Source organism: Bos indicus x Bos taurus, chromosome X, assembly GCF_003369695.1.
Source record: "Bos indicus x Bos taurus breed Angus x Brahman F1 hybrid chromosome X, Bos_hybrid_MaternalHap_v2.0, whole genome shotgun sequence".
Classification (NCBI taxonomy): Eukaryota; Metazoa; Chordata; class Mammalia; order Artiodactyla; family Bovidae; genus Bos; species Bos indicus x Bos taurus.
In genome coordinates this window covers 146,007,770-146,022,344 of record NC_040105.1, presented here as the reverse complement: position 1 = coordinate 146,022,344, position 14,575 = coordinate 146,007,770, and the positions used below count along the sequence as shown (strand labels likewise).

Sequence of the window (14,575 nt, the reverse complement as noted above, 5' to 3'; positions counted from 1 at the left end):
GTTACTAAAAATGAGAGGGAAGGAGGGAAGGACAAATTAGGGGTATGGGATTAACAGATACAACCTACTGTTAATAAAATGGACAAGTAGCAAGGATCAGAGCCATTATCTTGTAATAACTTAGAATATCATCTAAAAAAATACTGAATCACCATGGTGTACACCTGAAACTAATATAATAAGTCTATACTTCAATATAAAGAAATTAAATTTATCATAGAAAAAAAATTGCCCTCATAAGAGAAAAAGTACCTATTATCAGTTAATGAACTCTAATGAAAGGCTTATATCCCATAAGGCAATTGTAAAAAAAAAAAAGTATCAGAAAATTTATATTACTTTATTTATAAAAATTAGCTTTAGATGCACACATTTCAACATGGCTTTAATACCACCCTCACAATTTGGAGGGTGTTAAGAGTAATTATGAGTCCCATGGACAGAGGAGCCTGGTAGGCTGCAGTCCCTGGGGTCGCTAAGAGTCAGACATGACTGAGCGACTTCCCTTTCACTTTTCACTTTCATGCATTGGAGAAGGAAATGGCAACCCACTCCAGTGGTCTTGCCTGGAGAATCCCAGGGACGGGGGAGCCTGGTGGGCTGCCATCTATGGGGTTGCACAGAGTCAGACACGACTGACGTGACTTAGCAGCAGCAAGAGTAATTAATTTGCTTCTGTTACCTTTCATAGCATCCATGCCTCCTACAGCATAAAGTGCTCCCATCGTTGATTTTCTAGGCCTTGTCCTAGGACTTTGCATCATGGGTCTTCTCTCAGGTAAGAGATGATACTTCATAGCTTCCATCAGGAGTTTCTGACATTCAAGATCACCAGTAAACATGGAGCTGTTTTCAAGATCAGCCAGTAACTGAGAAGTAATGATACATGGTATATGAAGTAAAGAGCAGATCATTAGAAGTAACATCTTCACTTATATAATTTTGGAGGAAACTCAAGCTAATTCTAATGCATGTGTTATTATTTAATATTTTAAGTTACTTAAATAACATATTTTATGACTAAAACCCTCATGGTAGCAACTAATTTATTAATGAAAATTTTTTTGACATACCATTCCTCATTTGAATATGTATTTTGCATACAATCTCCAGGAGTAAAAGTGAAAAAGCACTCATAAAATGTGTTACTGAAAGTGAAGTAAATGGCTGTGTCTGCACAAAGCAAGCATCTCCTGTCCTACTGCATGTAGCTAGAGAAACAATCAAATTTTTGGTTGATTTAAGGGAGGTAGAGTAAACATGACCAATTAAAGTAATATCACCATGGGGGCTGCATCTTTATCATCAAATCAAAGCACAAAGCAGGTGTTTTTTATCTATATATGTACATGTATACACAGGTAAAGTACATGTATTAGTAATTAGGTGATTCATCATCAGTAGTATATGATATCCATCTTTTCTAACCAATGTTGCCTGACAGGTAATATGATCCCAATTGAATGAAATAAAATCTAGGTAAAGTATTCTTCCTGAGACTAGTTGAGGAGAAGTTACTAGCCTTTTTAGAATTTTTCCAAGGGTCATTTAGATTGGTTCTTAGAAGTTTGGAGCCCACATTATCATAGGGCATTGTCAGGAACAGCAAGCAGGTTGTTGGAAAGGAGGAACTAATCTTACCCCATAAAACTTCCCTGAAGTTTCCTGTGATGCACTGGTTAACCTCAGCTGTGTTCTCACCCCACTTGTTATCTCTGATGGATCACTGTTTTGACTTGGCTGGTGAGATTCCAGGTACCTCTTTATGAAGTATAAAATTAAGGGCTTCTGAACCTGTATACCAGTGCACCTCAAATTTTTAAGAGTCATCTGAAAAACTTGCTAAAATACAGATTCCTTGGCTTCAGCTGCATAAATTGCTTCAGTAGGTTTGTGGTGGGGGCCTGAGAAGCTGAGTTTCAAACAAGCTTCCAGTCTTAAAAGTAAATATATACTGGGAGTTCCAAAGATGGTAGAGAATAAAGACTCTGAACTCATCTCTTCTCCCGGGCACATGAAAATTACAACTATTTCCAGGATAACTATTGATTTAAAAAAAGACCAGAACCTACCAGTAAAGATCATTTACAACTAAAGATGTAAAGAAGGAACCACAAGTTGGATAGGAGAGATAAAACCTTGGTAGTCAAGACCCAGAATCCTATGGTGGGTGACTCACAAACAAGAAAATAATTACAACCCCTCAAAAGAGTGAGGGCTCTAAGCCCACATTGGGCTCCCTAGTCCAGGTGTCCTGTACCAGGAAGACTCCAGACTATTTAGCTTTGAAGGTCAGCAAGGTTTACATTCAGGAAACTCAGAGGGCTGTGGAAAATAGTGACTCTATACTTAAAGGGAACACACAAAGTTTCACATGGTTTGGGATCCAGGGAAAAAACAGGAACTTGAAAGGAGCTACTAGCTGATTTTAGAGTCACCAGGAAAGGCAATAGACAGCTCACCTTAGAATCAGACATGGGCAGCAACCGTTGTGAGAGTTCATTCTACCATGTGGACACTGGTGCTAGCAAGGGCCATTTTGGAAACTTCCCTTTAGCTTAATAGCAGCCAGACCTGCCCCTATCAAATAGACTACAGGCACTAATCCTGGGATGCCTCAGGTGAAACAACTAACTGAGAAGAGACATAAGCCTACTCACCAGAAGATGTGGTGTATACACACACACACTGGAGTACTATTCAGCCATTAAAAAAATTCCCATTTGCAATAACATGGATGGTCCTGGAGTGTGTTATGCTCAGTTTATACATATATATATATACATATATATATATATATATAATCTGCCATACACTTGAAACTAACATAGCATTGTTATGTATTTCAATAAAAGTTGATTACTGACTATAATGATGCTCTAGTGCATCTGAAACTCTTTAATATGGTTTCAATCATAGCAGTTAATTGCTCATATTAGTTAGTAGGTTTTATCCAGAAACTAACTCCTTCCTAGAGTCTCCTCTGGGATGCTACTGTAATAATTACTATCACCTTTCCTAGAGGGTGGTAGGAAAAGAAAAAGAGTTAGCTTTAGTCATTTCTCCTGTTTGTTACAAGTGCTGTTTGGTGAGAGAAAACTGAAACTAATGAGTACACTGAAGTTTGGAGACTATTTGTAGGTCTTTCATTAAAACTTCTTTCCCCTCTCTCCTATCATTATTAATATTGCTAACTGAAGGCTGTATTTGTCCTTCTGTGAAACAAATCCTGTACTAGAAATTCTCCATATAAAACAGATAAGGAATAGATTAATGTCCAGTTGTCATTTAGAACTATAATTTCCATTACCTGGGTAAGTTTCCATACCTGTGGTGGAAGTAACGGCAATCTGATGTAAGAAAGCAGCATTGCTAGGTCTTGTTGCCTAGCCTGCACATCATGCCCCACCCACAGCATTAGAGCATGGAAAATGGTTTCTTCATCAGGCACATTAATGTCATCACTGCACAAAAGTTTTGAAATCTCATTAGCTGGAAGGAGGAGGAATTCTTGGTTCTGTATTACCTCGATGAAGTGTTCCTAGAAAAGAGAGATCTACTGAAATTTTGTACTTTAACTTCTTAACAAAATAAGCTTATCAAAGCATTTTACTTTGTTAAACTTCAGAAAAATCAGAGAGACAGATATACGCATTTATAAAAAAATAGATACTATTGCCGGCCATGAGAGGGGGGTCGGATGTGCCTTCTGAAGCTGAGGAACCAAAGAAGGCCTGGGGGAGGCTGTGCATTTGATGGGGCAACATACTGAATTATTTCATGATGAGAAAAAGAGGTCAATTAAAAACTCCTTCCTCTTGTGAAAAAAACACGATTAATCAAGGAAAAGGTATATTTTACAATGAATAAAGATCTACAAGTTAAGGTTTATCTGAAAGTGACTCTTATGAAGTTGTTTGTTGAGGGATAGTGGGGCTATCTTTCAATTTTTATATATTTTACCTTAATTCTCTCTTCTGTCATTTGTGCTGTATTTTTGTCAAGTATCAAATCTCAGGCAGTTATGTTTCAACTTTTTAAATAAAAACACTACTATGTTTTTCCTATTTATAATATTATACATATTTACTTGACAACACAATTAGCATTTTGAATATTTTTCATCGTGAAGATCTTAAGTTTAAATGCAGTAAAATATATTTTTGAAATTGATATGAAGGAATATTCTTATCTCATTATTTTGCATGTAGCTGTTTAGTTGGTAACTTATATTGCCTAGTACATTGATATTTTGGAAGCAGCTTAAGACAGTCTCTTTATAACTGGGGGATCTGGATAAACCAGATCACTCTTTCATCTCCATTCTGAGTTTAGTCATTGTGGGAGATGAGACTTCTGCCAATGAACCACTTATCCCCTTGAGTTTATTCATTGTGAAACTTAGTTAACCTAATAACAAAATTCTCCATACATCAATCATCAAGCTTGATAGTCCCAACAGGAGGCTCTAAGACCTTAAATTCCAAGTTGACTTGCCTTTTTCGACAAAGATCCTCCTTGTGACTAAGGCAAGCACCAGGGGGAGAACTGGTGATTTTACTATAGCAGATGTTCCTTGTTGAAAACCTTCTCACCTATAGCACAGTGGTGACTTTAGTACTAAAACTAATAATTCATTACACTTGTACAGCACTTCATACTTTACAAATTTCTTTTAGAAACATTAAGTCATCACCAATGCAATCTTGTGGAAAGTGTAATTACTGTGATGAGATAACAGGCTGTGAATTGGTTTGATCTCCTGCACAGTAAATGGCTAAGTGTGGACTCATATCTATGCCTTCAGGTCTACTTCATTTTATTTGATACTGCAACTGACTTTCATAAATGACATAATTTTTATGAAAGGGTTAAGAAAAAGATAAAACACTCCAAAACTTATGGCTACCTATTACTGGTAGTGTATGTAAACTTTGAAGTTGTATAACTATTATGCATGATCCCATATCTCGTTCTCCTTTCTATCTACTGTCTGATGAAAGAAAATAAAAATAGAGAGAGAGAGAAAAAAAAAAGAGGAAGATTAGCCTAGTATATAAAACCTCAATGGCTAATTAAATGATATACATATGGCACTGAAATATCCAGTACTATAAAACAGATATTTAGTCAAGCTTAAAGATTAATTTTAAATTGTTTTATTTTACTCCTAATTTCAAGGTAAATGCTTTCTTCTAATCACATTCCAAAGTGTCTTTTGTGTGTGTATGTGTGTGCCCTTGATTTGGTATTCATCTTTTAAAATCCACAATTACATTGTGTTAAATCATATTAAATTAATATAGCCTATTTCCTGAATGTTTCATCAATGCAGACTACTATTTATATGACTGTGATGGTCAATTTTATGTGTCGACTTGACTCAGCACTGGAGTCTTCTGGCCAAACATTATTCTAGGTGTGTCTGTGAGGATATTTCTGGATGAGGCCCACTCACATTAGAGAAGACAATCTGTTTATTCAGTCTATGGTTCAAATGACTAAATTCTTAGAAGTTAATATTATTCTTAGACATTAAAGTTATTTGCATTTTATATTATCAATACAGTATTATAAAATCATTATTATAGCATGATCTTGGCATATTTTACCAAATTTATAATAGACACTAAAATAACTAAAGAGGGATTAAAGGAGACAACATTATTGCATTTTTATGTACATCCTGCTTTAGCATTCAGTTTCAGTCACATAATAGGCAAAGGAAGACAAGTTCATTTTGAGCAACAAAAATAATTCAAGCTGTTTATCAGAATGTGTTTTGTCAGCAAGAGTAAGACACCAGACAGGAAACTGTTAATACATAGTTCAAGAATTTAAGTAATTTAACAGGAAGTTTTCATGTTTGGCTTTTGTAGTAGGATTAACCTTTGAACTGCTGTTCTATAGTTTATGTGGCATCTCTATTTAGGACATATGAATATAAATAGCATAATTAAATAACATGTTAAAACGTCAATCCTTTATAATATGATTCTCGATATAAAGGTATCATTTCAGGAACATGTTTAAAACTTCAAATATTGAAAAATGACCAAGGGTGGGAACACCAGTGGGGAAGTTTTACAAGAACTTTTTTAGAGAATCTAAATATTGCAAGTTTGAAAATTTTAAGGTCTATATAAAACTCTAGAAATACTTTTTAATTATATATATATGAATTATAGAATTGTAATATTAATTTTATTGTTGCTTTTAGTTGTGATTCTTTATTGTTCACTTTTATGTACTTGTCTTTGATTTTTGAATCTTAAATAAATGTAGCTATTTCTTAGCTTGAAATTTTATCTTTTAATTTGATTTAGCATGAATGGTAAGGATTTATTTAATATCCTCTGTCTACTTGTCTCCCTACAGATAATCTATATTTCATGTCACTGTCACTTGACTGAATAAAGGTAGTCTTATCCAATGCAACTTTTAAAGAATTAACATTAAACATGTTGATTTAGTTTATTATAATTACTAGTAGAATTGAGAGGGACTTTAAGTTAATTAAGGAATTGAACTGTGAATTGTTTTAAACCAAAATACATGTTTTAATTGGAAAATAAAAAGTTCATTCAATAGGATGGTCTGACTTACTAATTTAGACAGTTTTTAAGCTCCTCCAGTTAACACTGAGCCATTAAAATTTCCTTTTTACATATTGAATGATATATAAATTTCATTAGAAATAATAATTTGTACAACTTTATGCAGTTCTAATAATATAAAAACATCACAGAAATTATTAATCTTATTACTGTGGATTCTACTTGAAATATATACTTGTCCAGTTTAATTATTGCTAATATTTTCACTTCTCAAAGTTCTGAGGTTTAATTAAATCTTTTTAGCTTAAAAAATGTGAAATTTGTTTGTATACAGATCAACCAGACCGATATTTTTACCTAATATTTATTATATGCAAGTAATTTGAAAATTATGTAAATCTATATTGCTTTTTAATGTTATCCCAACCTTATAATCTTTACCTTGGAATGGTTCTAAACATACATATCAGTAAACATTTCATTAGGTTAGATATTGTGTTAATATATTATAAATACAACATGAATCAATTGATGTTACCATTGTGTATCTATATGCCACATTTAGGAGCTTTGTACAGCCTTGGGCATCTCCAAATGATAGAATCCCTAAGCAGTTTGAAGGGTGGAGCTGCTTTATAAGAAAATTGGAGCAGACTTCAATGACTTGAGTCAGCTGCAGGAGACAAGCTGCAGCCAGCAAACTTTCAATAGTATCTTCTTTCAATTGCAGGATACCTAGATTGTTTGAAAAGTTAAAGAATGATTATATATTCCATAAAGAAAGACACAAATATGCTAGAGAGCTAAAAATTTCAATTTATCTCATTAATAAGGTTATTTTTTTTCTAGCGTACAGTGACTATTTAGGGAATGCCTTTTGAGGTGAATATATGCAAGTGAGTCTGTACAAACACTAACAAGATGGCTGAAAGGAGCAAGATTATAAAAAACAACAGGAGCAAATGAACTGTGAGTATCATCATTGCAAAGAACAGCAATTTCTGGTTTATATACCATCTTAGACCTGTATATAAATCTAATATCAAATATTGTCTACACTAGGACTCAAGAAACTTTATGATACATTAAATAAGGATCATGGGGCTTCCCTGGTGCTCAGACAGTAAAGCATCTGCCTGCAATGTGGGAGACCTGGGTTCAATCTCTGGGTCGGGAAGATACCCTGGAGAAGGACATGGCAACCCACTCCAGTACACTTGCCTGGAGAATCCCATGGATGGAGGAGCCTGGCGGACTACAGTCCATGGTGTGGCAAAGAGTTGGACACGACTGAGATACTAAACTTTCACTTTCACATAAGGATCATATGATGGACTATACAGGTATCTGTCATTTGTGTGGGAAAATGTCTTGGTATATAAGAACATTAAGCTTATATGTCAATTTTTTTTGCATCTGCATTTATTAGCCTATTAGGGTGACTTTGCTCAAATATTATGCCTGGAATTAATCACTAGCACTTCTTTAAAAGAAAGAAAATGCTGCCAAGTGTCCTCAGATAAAGAACTGCTTATATGATTATTTTCTTAGGTACAAAAACAGATTCTGCTAAAATACCCATAAAGATTTTTAAAAATCTAGATCAGAGCAATTTAAGCTGTTTAATTTTTATTGATGTATCATTATTTTTAAGCAAGAATTACTGATGAATCATTGTAAATGTTATACTATTTTGATAGGTTATATTTCTATATTTTTGTTTTAGCCATGCTTAGAGAAGTTGTAAATAATATTTCATATGGGTTATATAAACTATGAATTATTATTTTATAATTTTGCTTTATAAAATACCATAATATGGATGCTATCTATTTGCATAACTATAAAATATAATATTACAGTATTTGGTTCAACCTTTAAAATATGTTGTAAAAGGATCCAGTCCATTAGCAGACTTTCTTGTATTGTTTCCTATCTGGATTTTGAAAGGAGAGCCCTGCCTCTATCTCATGAAACTCAGAAGTACAAACTATTCTCTGAATCAGATATAAAGTTTCACCTGTCATAGACATTGAAACTTGGCCTGGTTATAAAGAATGATATTCATTTCTCAATGAGTGAAACCATAAAACCCATAGAAGAAAACAGCATAAAAGCTCCTTGGTCTTGACTATAATTTCTTGGGTAAGAGACCATAAGCACAGGGGAAAAAGCTAAAACAAACAAGTGACACTACATCAAACTAGAGAACTTCTCCACAACAAAGGATACAAAAATAAATTGAGAAGAAACATGCAGAATGAGAGAAAATATCTGCAACTCAATAGCACAAAAGCAAATAATACAATTAAAAATGGGCAAAGAATCTGGATAGACATTTTTTTTTCCCAAAGAAGACATACAAATAACAAACAGATACATTAAAAGATGCTTAACATCACTAAGCATCAGGGAAATGCAAATTAAAACCACGAGATATCACCTCACACCTGTTAGGATGGCTATTATCAAAATGAGAGGAGACAGTTAATGTTGGTGAGGCTTTGGAGAAAAGAGAACCCTCGTACATTGTTGGTGAAAATATAAACTGGGTCAACCATTATGGTAAACAGTAAGGAGGCTCTTTAAAAAAAAATAAAGATTAGAACTACCATCAGTTCAGTTCAGTTCAGTCGCTTAGTCATGTCCAACTCTTTGTGACCACATGGACTGCAGCACACCAGGCCTCCCTGTCCATCACCAACTCCCAGAGCTTACTCAAACTCATGTCCATTGAGTTGGTGATGCCATCCAACCATCTCATCCTCTGTCATCTCCTTCTTGTCTCGCCTTCAAGCTTTCCCAGCATTAGGGTCTTTTCAAATGAGTCAGTTCTTCGCATCAGGTGGCCAAATAACTACCATGGGGTCCAGTAATTCCACTCCAAAGGAAAGAAAAACTGGGTCTTAAAGGGGTAGCTGCTCTCCCATGTTTTGTTGTTTTTCTTTAGTCACTAAATCGTGTCTGACTCTTTGCGGCCCCATGAACTGCTATGTTTATTCAGCATTATTCACAAAATATGGAAATGACTTAAATGTCCATTGACAGATTAGTGAATTAATACAAAGTGATACACACACTCAAGAATAATATTCAACCATGAGAAAGATGGAAATTCTGCCATTTGTGACAACATGGATAAAACTGGAGAACATTATGCTAACTGAAATAAGATAAAGAAAGAAAAATACTATATGGTATCACTTGTATATGAAATAGAGGTATGAAGGGAAGATGGGGAAATGTAGATTAATGGGTACAAACTTTCAGTTATAACAAGTTCTAGGATATGAAGTACAGCATGGTGATTATAGTTAATAGTATGGTATTGGGTACTATGGGCTTCCCAGGTGTTGCTAGTGGGAAAGAATCCATCAGACAATGCAGGAGACATAGAATATGAAGGTTTGATCCCTGGATCACAAAGATCCCCTGGAAGGGGGCACACAACCCACTGCAGTATTCTTGCCTGGAGAATCCCAGGGACAAGAGGAGCCTGCAAGGCTACAGTCCCTAAGGTTGCAAAGAGTTGGACACAACTGAAGCAACTTAGCATTGGGTACAGCATACTTGAAAGTTGGTAAAAGTGTATATTAAGTGGTCTCACCAACAAAACAACAGAAAAAGGGTTAACTATATGAGATGTGTGAATTACCTTGATCTTGATAATCATTCCATTATATGGGTAGGTGTGTATATGTGTTAGGTCCATACCATTTCTGTCCTTTATTGAGCCCATCATTCTTGAAGAGATCTCTAGTCTATTTCAAGAAAGATGGGTTCAATAAAGGACAGAAATGGTATGGACCTAACAGAAGCAGAAGATATTAAGAAGAGGTGGAAAGAATACACAGAAGAACTGTACAAAAAAGATCTTCATGACCAAGATAATCACGATGGTTTGATCACTCACCTAGAGGCGGATATCCTGGAATGTGAAGTCAAGTCGGCCTTAGGAAGCATCTCTACAAACAAAGCTAGTGGAGGTTATGGAATTCCAGTTGAGCTATTTCAAATCCTGAAAGATGATGCTGTGAAAGTGCTGCACTCAATATGACAGCAAATTTGGAAAACTCAACAGTGGCCACAGGACTGGAAAAGGTCCGTTTTCCTTCCAATCCCAAAGAAAGGCAATGTCAAGGAATGCTCAAACTACCACACAATTGCACTCATCTCACACGCTAGTAAAGTAATGCTCAAAATTCTCCAAGCCAGGCTTCAGCAATACATGAACCGTGAACTTCCAGATGTTCAAGCTGGTTTTAGAAAAGGCAGAAGAACAAGAGATCAAATTGCCAACATCTGCTGGATCATCAAAAAAGCAAGAAAGTTCCAGAAAAGCCTCTATATCTGCTATATTGACTATGCCAAAGCCTTTGATTGAGTTGATCACAATAAACTGTGGAAGATTCTGAAAGAGATGGGAATACCAGACCACCTGACCTGCCTCTTGAGAAACCTATATGGAGGTCAGGAAGCAACAGTTAGAACTGGACATGGAACAACAGACTGGTTCCAAATAGGAAAAGAAGTATGTCAAGGCTGTATATTGTCACCCTGTTTATTTAACTTCTATGCAGAGTACATCATGAGAAATGCTGGACTGGAAGACGCACAAGCTGGAATCAAGATTGCCGGGAGAAATATCAATAACCTCAGATATGCAGATGACACCACCTTTATGGCAGAAAGTGAAGAGGAACTAAAAAGCCTCTTGATGAAAGTGAAAGAGAAGAGTGAAAAAATTGGCTTAAAGCTCAACATTCAGAAAACGAAGACCATGGCATCTGGTCCCATCACTTCATGGCAAATAGATGGGGAAACAGTGGAAACAGCCACTGACTTTGCTTTTTGGGCTCCAAAATCACTGCAGATGGTGATTGCAGCCATGAAATTAAAAGACCCTTACTCCTTGGAAGGAAAGTTATGACCAACATAGACAGCATATTAAAAAGCAGAGACATTACATTGTCAACAAAGGTCTGTCTAAAAAGGCTATGGTTTTTCCAGTGCTCATGTATGGATGTGAGAGTTCGACTGTAAAGAAAGCTTAGTGCTGAAGAATTGATGCTTTTGTACTGTGGTGTTGGAGAAGATGCTTGAGAGTCCCTTGGACTGCAAGGAGATCCAACCAGGAGATCAGTCCTGAATGTTCATTGGAAGGACTGATGTTGAAACTGAAACTCCAATATTTTGGCCACCAGATCTGACTCATTTGAAAAGACCCTTATGCTGGGAAATATTGAGGGCAGGAGGAGAAGGGAATCACAGAGGATGAGATGGTTGGATGGGATCACCAACTCAATGGACCTGGGTTTGTGTGGACACCCGGGGTTGGTGATGGACAGGGACGCCTGGTGTGCTGCACTTCATGGGGTCACAGAGTCGGACACGACTGAGTGACTGAACTGAACTGAACTGAATTGATGTATATGTGTGTGCATGTATTTGTTGCTCTGTCATATTCGACTCTGAAACCCCATGGACTATAGCATGCCAGGCTCCTCTGTCTATGGGATTCTCCAGAAAAGAATACTGGAGTGGGTAGCCATTCCCTTCTCCAGGGATCTTCCTAACCCAGGGATTGAACCTGGGACTCCCACTTTGCAGGTGGATTCTTTTCTGTCTGAGCCACCAGGGAAGCCCTATGTATATATAATCATCAAGTTGTATACTTTAAATATATATGATTATATTTGTCAATCATTCCTCAATAAATTTGGAATGAATGAATGAATAAATGTTTCTTGGCCCCCAAACTGTTCCTGTTACCTTTGTTTTATGGTTTGAGTAAATATGACATTATTATTTCAAGAAATGAAACTAAATCTATAGAGGTAGAATATTCCATTTCCACTCTTAGTTTTACAAATGAGAATGTATCCACAACATGAGACACAGAGAGAGACAGACAGACATGCTCTTTGTGTTAATATAGCTATATTTTCTCATGGCCCCAAATTTTATAGCATATTATTTACCTCTTCCTCTTTTATACTATTGAATTTAAATGCTGACTCTGTCACTTACTATCTTAGGAAATTTACTTAACTGGTCTATCCTTCAGTTTTCTCACTAACTAATAATAGACTCACAGGCTAATAATAATGTGAGTTATAAGATACAGAGATATTGTGAGGATTGAATGAGTTAATACATACCAAGCACTTACCTGTGTAAGCATACTGCACCAAGGAATTAAGTGCATTAGGATCAATTCCTTCCATCTTGACCTCTTTTTGTTTGGCTTCAAGCACATCATTAGTAAACATCGCAGCAAAATAATCAGACACTGCACTAAGAACCAACCTAGAAATAGGAATGTTTCATAGGAACTTAAAACAGTCCATAATCTCACTGAAAAGCATGAAATACAGTCAGTAAATGTGTAATACTGATAAGAATGCTTTCTGTGTATATATTTCATATTTCAGCAAATTATAGTGAAATTAGAAAAGTAAATTAAGTTTATTTTCTGTAGATAATTTGTGCTGCTTTTCTTCATTAATTTCTCTATGTTTAGCTCTTCTAAATATCACAGGGTGACATGGATCATATGGGCTAATGCAGATAATTTGTGCTGCTTTTCTTCATTAATTTCTCTATGTTTAGCTCTTCTAAATATCACAGGGTGACATGGATCATATGGGCTAATGCATTTTTAATATAATGACATAAAAATCTATTTTCCTCAAAGCTCCAATTTGTAATCAATGGACTGATACTTTCTCATTCATACTTGCTATACTCAGTATACTTACCGATGGGCTGGAATCCGGAGATGTCCAGCAATGAGTAACACATCACACAGTTGTTTCTCTTTCAAGTAGTTCTCCATTTTTTGAAGAGTTTGTTGTGCATGGTTTACAGCATGGAACTGCTCCTCAAATCTGCTAACACTCATGTCTTCAGCATGCTGTGTAGCCAGTCTGAAAGGGGCATAAGTGTGAGAATATGGTTTGTTTCTCCTAGTGAGTGTGCAAATATCCAGTGGAAATTTAGGTACATCACTCCTAAAAGAAATAAATTGAATTAAAGTAAACAATATTTGCCCACCAATTCTCAGTATTTTACTATTATTGCTCCATAACTTCCATTATGGAGAAGGCAATGGCACCCCACTCCAGTACTCTTGCCTGGAAAATCCCATGGATGGAGGAGCCTGGTGGGCTGCAGTCCATGGGGTCGCTGAGGGTCAGACACGACTGAGCAACTTCACTTTCACTTTTCACTTTCATGCATTGGAGAAGGAAATGGCAACCCACTCCAGTGTTCTTGCCTGGAGAATCACAGGGACGGGGGAACCTGGTGGGCTGCTATCTATGGGGTCGCACAGAGTTGGACACGACTGAAGTGACTTAGCAGCAACCTCCATTAAAGTGAAGTGTCATGGTTAGTATTTATATCTGGAATGTAACCATGGATGTAGTTATGTGTAGTACAGCTGCAGACGTCATGCTAATTTTATATGCACAAACATAAATTTCAAAATACAAACCACATTTAAAAAATTTTATTGACATCACAGTGTGTGCTGTGTCTCCTGCATTGGAAGGTGGATTCTTTACCACTGAGCCACATGTAAAAGGGACCACTTTTACAGATACAGAATATTCAAGATTTTTTTTTCTTTCAGCACTTTATTTAGAGTAAGCCCTTTATATCCATGGATTGAACCCATCCACAGATTTTTGTATCTGTGGTGGGTCCTGGAATCAATTCTCCATGGATACTGAGGGACAAATGTATATCATACCACTGCCTTCTGTCTTGCAAGGTTTCTTCTCAGAAAATTATTGATAATTTTATTGATAATTCCTTGTATGTACTGAGTCGCTTCTTTCTTGCTGCTTTCTAGACAACTCTGTCCTTTACAGTTTCATTATAGTTTGTCTGGGTGTCTTTGGTTTATCCTAAAAAAAGTTCATTTAGATACTTGTATTTCAAATCTATATCTCTCCTCAAATTTTGGGAATTCACTACCATTATTTCTTCTTTTTTAAGTATATAAGTAGGAG

General features: G+C 35.9%; 1 protein-coding gene across 1 annotated transcript in view; it reads right to left on the bottom strand.

The window, feature by feature from the left end:
* KLHL4 (kelch like family member 4) overlaps positions 1–14,575 on the bottom strand; it is a 103,338-nt gene that overhangs the window by 48,861 nt on the left and 39,902 nt on the right. Inside the window, exons 2-6 of the mRNA XM_027534617.1 lie at positions 13,319–13,486; positions 12,730–12,866; positions 7,096–7,292; positions 3,329–3,541; positions 683–869 (exon numbers count right to left, since the gene is read on the bottom strand). Coding sequence (XP_027390418.1) covers positions 683–869; positions 3,329–3,541; positions 7,096–7,292; positions 12,730–12,866; positions 13,319–13,486 — 902 coding nt within the window. The remainder of the gene's footprint in view (positions 1–682; positions 870–3,328; positions 3,542–7,095; positions 7,293–12,729; positions 12,867–13,318; positions 13,487–14,575) is intronic.